Raw genomic sequence first — 7806 nt, forward strand, 5'->3', positions numbered from 1 at the left:
ATGCATCTAGTGGAAGAAGTTTAGAAGTTTGTTAGTGATGAAAATATGTTGTGGTAGTTGAAGACTAAACAATTTTTTAAGGTTGAGTAAGTTTTGTCCACAAATGTCCATTATATTTCTCTCCCCAAATGATAACCTGAAACATTTCTAATTCCTTATGAGTAAAAGTGTAGTAGTCTTAGTGCAATTATTTGTGATTAAATATGTGATCTAACTGCCCCACATTCCAAAGTAATGAGGTTGACATAGTCTATCAAAGTAATCAGACCAGATATTTTAATAAATTGAACTTTGAATATACACTGCTCAAAAAAATAAAGGGAACACTAAAATAACACATCCTAGATCTGAATGAATGAAATATTCTTATTAAATACTTTTTTCTTTACATAGTTGAATGTGCTGACAACAAAATCACAAAACAATTATCAATGGATATCAAATTTATCAACCCATGGAGGTCTGGATTTGGAGTCACACTCAAAATTAAAGTGGAAAACCACACTACAGGCTGATCCAACTTTGATGTAATGTCCTTAAAACAAGTCAAAATGAGGCTTGATAGTGTGTGTGGCCTCCACGTGCCTGTATGACCTCCCTACAATGCCTGGGCATGCTCCTGATGAGGTGGCGGATGGTCTCCTGAGGGATCTCCTCCCAGACCTGGACTAAAGCATCTGCCAATTCCTGGACAGTCTTTGGTGCAACGTGGCGTTGGTGGATGGAGCGAGACATGATGTCCCAGATGTGCTCAATTGGATTCAGGTCTGGGGAACGGGCGGGCCAGTCCATAGCATCAATCCCTTCCTCTTGCAGGAACTGCTGACACACTCCAGCCACATGAGGTTTAGCATTGTCTTGCATTAGAAGGAACCCAGGGCCAACCACACCAGCATATGGACTCACAAGGGGTCTGAGGATCTCATCTCGGTACTTAATGGCAGTCAGGCTACCTCTGGCGAGCACATGGAGGGCTGTGCGGCACCCAAAAAATGCCACCCCACACCATGACTGACCCACCGCCAAACCGTTCATGCTGGAGGATGTTGCAGGTAGCAGAACGTTCTCCACGGCGTCTCCAGACTATGTCACGTCTGTCACATGTGCTCAGTGTAAACCTGCTTTCATCTGTGAAGAGCACAGAGCGCCAGTGGCGAATTTGCCAATCTTGGTGTTCTCTAGCAAATGCCAAACGTCCTGCACGGTGTTGGGCTGTAAGCACAACCCCCACCTGTGGACGTCTGGCCCTCATACCACCCTCATGGAGTCTGTTTCTGACCGTTTGAGCAGACACATGCACATTTGTGGCCTGCTGGAGGTAATTTTGCAGGGCTCTGGCAGTGCTCCTCCTGCTCCTCCTTGCACAAAGGCAGAGGTAGCGGTCCTGCTGCTGGGTTGTTGCCCTCCTACGGCCTCTTCCACGTCTCCTGATGTACTGGCCTGTCTCCTGGTAGCGCCTCCATGCTCTGGACATTACGCTGACAGACACAGCAAATCTTCTTGCCACAGCTCACATTGATGTGCCATCCTGGATGAGCTGCACTACCTGAGCCACTTGTGTGGGTTGTAGACTCCGTCTCATGCTACCACTAGAGTGATTAGGCCTATAATTTCCACCTGTTGTCTATTCCATTTGCACAACAGCATGTGAAATTTATTGTCAATCAGTGTTGCTTCCTAAGTGGACAGTTTGATTTCACAGAAGTGTGATTGACTTGGAGTTACATTGTGTTGTTTAGTGTTCCCTTTATTTTTTGAGCAGTGTATTTCACCGCCTCACTTAATTAAAATGTTTAAACTTCTTGTACTACCACAAAAATACTTTCAATTTTTGTTCATGGAATTTTACCATCTATTTTCTATGATTGATTGTATCTATTTAAACAAAATTATGTGAGTCGCATTGTATTGTATTGCTATACTCTAGCGCGAATGAAATGTGCTATACAAATAAAGTTGTATTTGATGTGATTGCAGCCTGGAAGTGGACCTTATCTGATCTGATCTTATCTTGTTGCAGCCTGGATGTGGACCCCACAGAGCTGAAGGACTGGGAGAACACTCTGCTGAAGATGAGCTCCAGCAACTGTGAGATGTCCGAGGACCTTGATGACCTCCTCAACCATGACATCCTGTCATATGTGGAGGAACATCTCTTCAAGGAGAACGGAGGACTCAAGATGCCCGAGCATCTGGGCTCACTGCTGGGGTCCGTCAGTGTCAACAACCCTCTCCTGGAGGTACCAGAGTGCCTTAAAAATGTCAACCTGCAGGGGAATACCATGATGCCTGGAGGAAAGGGCTTCAACTGGGGGGTTGATCCCCAGCAGAACCAGCTGCTTGGGATGGGAGACTTGAGTGCGGCTGAAACAGTGAGTAACGTTCGGGGCATGATGAAGCTGACACACATGGGCTCTCAGATGGGATTGAACAGCCCCACACTCCAGCAGGCTTCCTCCAGGAACACATTTGCCCAATCCCTGGGAGAGAACCTGGGCCTGCAGAGCAACGCTAACCCTCTGGCCTTTAACCCTGCCCTGGCTGGCTCCTGTGCCCAGGTGCGGCAGAACCAAGCCAAAGGTAACCAGCAAGGCCTCCAGGCCTCTCAGATCCTGTCCAGCCCTGGTAACGGGCTGGAGTCTTATTCCCTGAGACAACAGATGCAGTCAGGCCTTGCCAATCGGAGCTCTGCTCCTATGGGTCTGCCAATCCAGAACCAGCTGCTGGGGTGGGGCATGAATGATCAGCCAATGAGATTCCAGGACCAGCGCTCCATAAGCCAATCAGATCCCTTTGCCGTGCCCGGTCAGGAAACCATGTGGATTCCCTTGCTCTCCTCCATGCCCAATACCAACATGGTGGCCAACACCTTGTTGGAAACCTTTGCCCAGAAATGTTCAAATCAACCAAAAGATGTTAATCTAGATCCCAACCCGGCTAGCTGCCTACAAGGACACTTTTCCCTGCAGACCCAGAAACAGCAGCAGCAGCAAATGCTTCCCACGATGTTACACCAACAAAATGGACACCAACACAATGTCACGGGCAGCTTTTATAACAACCAGGTGTCTGACTTCCAAATTGCTCCCCAGCTCCCTATCCCTGGGCTCGAGGCCCAGCCACAGCAGAACTCTCAGGCCCAGAACTACAACAGGGCTCAAACAATATCAGGCCAGTACAGGCCTCAAAAGACCTCTGCTCAAGTCACCCCTCCTCTCGTCTCTTCCAACAGCTGCATGTTCAGCAGCACCAACCCCCCCTTGGTTCCTGTCAACGGGGTGTGTTTAAACCCCAACACGGCCCTTGGTTCCCTGGTCCCATCCTCCTGTCATAGGGCCACAGCCCCCCTCCACGACCAGAGTCCCTCCCAGGCCTCCTGCTACTTCCAGAGGAACTCCAGCGGGCCCATCGTGGGGTCCTCTGCAATCCTACAGGGTGACACCAACATCAGCCCTCTGTCCTGTCAGGTGGGGCCTGGTCTAACCCCTGGGGGACTCACACCAGACAGCCTGCTGGTCCAGCAGCAGTACCTCAACTGCAACGGGCAGACACAGGTAATACAGGCACCAGTATTTTAATGTAACCTTTATTTTAACAGATTGTCCCAATGAGGTAAAAATAGCTATTTTTCAAGGCCGAGACTTGTTTCATTATTACAACCAGATTACAGCGTTTCTAATTGCACCAGTATTTAGGGTTTTACGAGTAGGACAGTTATTACGAGCCACGAAGGGACCTTTGGGAAGAAGGTTTTCCGTTTCATATTTGACATACATTGAAGCATTTAGAGCTAATTACTCTGTTGTATGTACTTAAACACACATTTGAAGATTTGTTTTGTCCATTGTCGTTGGTTTCTTTGAGAAGGGTATAATGAGGATTTTAAAAGCACTCAAACAAGCACAGTTTGCGGTGGGTTGCATGCATTACATCATCCCCTTGTCTTTCTGATCTGTTGTGGCTAACTTGGTCCATTATTCACCATCCAGGTCACAAACTGTCCAATGGAGGAAAACATATCGTTCCAGTTCCCGCCCCTGCCCAACGGAACCACATACTTCTCAGAGAACAATCAAAACAACTGTTGCGACTTCTAGAAGGTTTTACAAGGAGGAAGAAACCGCCTTTTCCGCGGCTGAATGGAATTTGTTGAGATACTGATGAGTAGCCCTCTTTGCTAAACAAACAGATACACGGACACATACAGACTCACACAGCCAGGTGCCTTTGGGGATTCTACCACCACCATGCCTTACTTCACCAAGGAGACTGGCCAAGATGGCTTCCTTCATTTCTCTTCTATGCGTCTCAAATCGTATGTTTGGATGCAAGATACAAGGCGTTTGGGCCAGAGGGTCGTGTGGCTTATTTTTCTTCTGCAACCAGACAGAAGACAGAAGTTCCAGTGACTGTCACGAGCTCCTCCTTGACTTGCTTTCTCCTTGGGTGGGCATGCCCTGGTCGAAAGTAGTGCACTATGTAGGGAATAGAGTGCCATTTTGGACATACAGTCTGGTCGATGTGGAGGAAAGAGAATATATTTATTGGTTGTTTTGAATTGTGCCTCTGATGTTAAATAATTGCCAGATGATTTTGGAAAGGACAGGCGAAAGATGATGACGTAAGAAGTAATAGGGAAAAAGAGATAACACGATGAATTAGATTCCTGGGATTTTTAAATCCCTAAATGCATTTGAACATATAGGATCTAGCCAAATTCCAAAAGGAAAGGTGAGATAGTCGATGCCTGGTAAATTGACTACAGTATAACCATACGGGCAAAAAGAAGAGCATTTGCATTTGGAAAATGCTAAATATGTTGGCATACGATATTATGGACAATATGTATGTATAGATGATATACAGTTTAAACTGTATCAACTGCTTATTTTGATACGGAGTAATAAAAAAAACTATTCCCCAGCAATCATAATACTCCAATGACCTGAATGAAAATGTAAAAACTCTTTCCCATGTGATGACTTTTGAGACTTGCCACATGTTCTTGCATCACAAACCATGCTCCATTGTGATATATCCTATTATTACAACAAGATATGCTAATCAGAATGGAATGACATCAACAACAAAAATACATTTATTTACTCAGCTTTGTTTTGTTTTTTGAAAAAAAAATATATTTTGTATTTTTATAAGCATTTAACCAAAACAATAAATATGTAATTGAGCCAGTTTAGTCTTTTCTGTTATTTTGTGAAGTGTCCCACTGGGCACACACTGGTTGATTAAACGTTGTTTCCACATCATTTCAATGAAATGATGTTGAACCAACTTGGAATAAACATTGAATTGATGTCTGTGCCCAGTGGGATTCCTGTGCACCTGCAGTTTTATTTGCTTCTATTGTTCTTCTATTGATAGAAAACACCCAAGAAGGGGCGGTGCCTTGGTAAAGTATTCATGCCGAAATGCATCAGATAGTTGAAGTGCCTCATTTGCATAAATATGCAGAAGGAAAACCGATGAACCAATCATGGAAAAGCATATAATCACCAGTCAATTTGAAAAGAAAAAGTAGAGCCACTGTTCAAACTGCATTGTTGATATGCTCTCCTATGCCAATGTGGGAATATCTTTCACTTTACTTTCTTTGATGAATTATTTTATTGCCCTACAGTTCTACAGGGAAGTAATACAGTATTGGCAGCTACAGTTTCAGAATGATCAATGATCCAATTCAATGTGGATTATTAAATGTATTCTAGGGGGATCGGGTGCTTTCAGAAATCGTACAAAAATACAGAACCTACAATGAACACCGTAAGTGTCCATATTGAAAGTATAGTATTCAGTATTCTTGTCTGTATGCTTCTGCACAATGTAGGCACTATAACTACTGCACTGAGGCCAAGGTCGCCTTTCTATATGCAGTATAATTTTAATGTGTACATACTATTTTTCATTTGTATTTTTAAGTAATCTGGCCTTCATGAGATTCACATCTATTATTGTACACTATTTTATACATGTGTTTTCTGCACACAGAACAGTTCATGCCTGTAAAAACCCTTTTTGACCTGTTTCCTCAGAACAGTATTTATAAATATACACCTTGTGGCTTTTGTTGTTTTTCTGCCTCTAACAATGTGTCAGCCATGGCGCTTACGCCTCAATTGTTATATTTCATCTCCACATTAAAGAGGTTTAATGACTTGACACAGGTTTGTCTGTTCTTATCAGAATCCCTTTTCTTCGTCAAGCACATTTACATGTAACAGGAATTTGACCTGGTGAGATGTTTTTTTATTGGTTCAATTATACCATTTTATCAGAGCAAATAAATACAAATTTAAAAGTAAATAAACATAATCAAAAACATACAACATATAAATATATCACACATACTGTATGTAGTATACCATATAATAACACTGTCACGGATCCCTCCGGAACTTTCATTACGCACACCTGGCCCCTATTCCCAGTGATTAGTAATTATATAAATGTGCCCTTGGTTTACCAGTGTCCTGTCGATTATTGTTACAATGTCCGTTGATTCGTGTGAGTACCTGTGTTGTGTGTTTTGGTTTTCGTGCCATTGTGGATTGCGCAGATGATTACGGGTCTCAGCCTGTGTTTTAATCATTGTGCTTGTGTTATTTATTCGAGGTACTCCTCGCTCTTTTGTTTGGGTTTCAACCCTGTGTGTTGTATGTGGTTTTTGGTCTTCGTCCCTGTGCCTTTACACGGCACGCCGTAATTTGGGTCTAATAAAAAAAACTATTACGCATTTCTGCACCTGTCTCCCGACCCTTAATGCCAACGTGACACACTTGAATATAGCAACACATTGTTCTAGATCAGGGATCATCAACTAGATTCAGACGCGGGCCAATTATTTCTTGAGGGGATGGTCGGGTGTCCAGAACAAATATATTTTTACACTGCAAATTGACTGCAATAAGCCTAAATAGGTATAGCACTTGACTAAAACATCATTTCAAACCTTGATTACATTTGGGAACAACACAGCCGTTGTAATGATGGGGTGGTGAGTTGGAAGCAGGTGCAACGTTTTAATAAAACAACAAAACCAAGAACCCGACACTAACCTAAAGCAGAACGCTGATACACAAGAACAATACCAACTGGTGAGTGACATATAAAAGGGGAGGCAATGGAGTCCAGGTGGTGTGCGCAATGATGAGTACCAGGTGTGCATACTGATGAATCCCAGGACTGGTGGTTAGTACTCTGGCGACGTCATACGCCGGAGGGGAGGAGCAGACGTGACAGTACCCCCCCTCTGACGTGCAGCTCCAGCCACAGGACTACGTCGACGAGGGGGACGACCCGGAGGACGAGGCACGGGTCGGTCCAGGCGGCGAAGGTGGAAGGTGGAAATCACAGATGTTGGGGTCCAGAATGTCCTCCGCCGGAACCCAACACCGCTCCTCGGCCATACCCCTCCCAGTCCACCAGATACTGGAGCCGACCCCCACAATTATAGGAGTCCAGTAGGGATCTGACTGCATACGCTGGGCTCCCCTCGATGTCCAGGTGGGGTGGAGGTGTGTCGTGGGGGACAGCATCAGCTAAGGGACCAGGAACCACCGCCTGAGAAGGGAGATATGAAGAGGGTGAGATACAGTAGTGACTGGGTAATTGTAACCTCTATGTCACCTCATTGACCCTCCGGGGAACCTTGAATGGCCCCGCAAACCAGGGGCTCAGTTTCTTGCAGAGTAGGCAGAGTGGGAGGTTCTTGATAGAGAGCCAGACGCGATCCCCAGGATAGAACACAGGGGTCTCCCTGCAGTGACTGTCTGCATGCTCCTTCTGACG

At 44.9% G+C, this 7806-nt stretch overlaps 1 protein-coding gene across 1 annotated transcript in view; it reads left to right on the top strand.

Annotated features, from left to right (window-relative positions):
• Positions 1 to 6177, top strand: part of LOC118369981 (aryl hydrocarbon receptor-like) — an 81995-nt gene extending 75818 nt beyond the window's left edge. The window contains exons 12-13 of the mRNA XM_052499103.1: positions 2021 to 3554; positions 3990 to 6177. Coding sequence (XP_052355063.1) covers positions 2021 to 3554; positions 3990 to 4097 — 1642 coding nt within the window. The 3' untranslated portion in view covers positions 4098 to 6177. The remainder of the gene's footprint in view (positions 1 to 2020; positions 3555 to 3989) is intronic.
• The last annotated feature ends 1629 nt before the right edge of the window (positions 6178 to 7806 follow it).

Source organism: Oncorhynchus keta, chromosome 37 (assembly GCF_023373465.1).
Source record: "Oncorhynchus keta strain PuntledgeMale-10-30-2019 chromosome 37, Oket_V2, whole genome shotgun sequence".
NCBI lineage: Eukaryota > Metazoa > Chordata > Actinopteri > Salmoniformes > Salmonidae > Oncorhynchus > Oncorhynchus keta.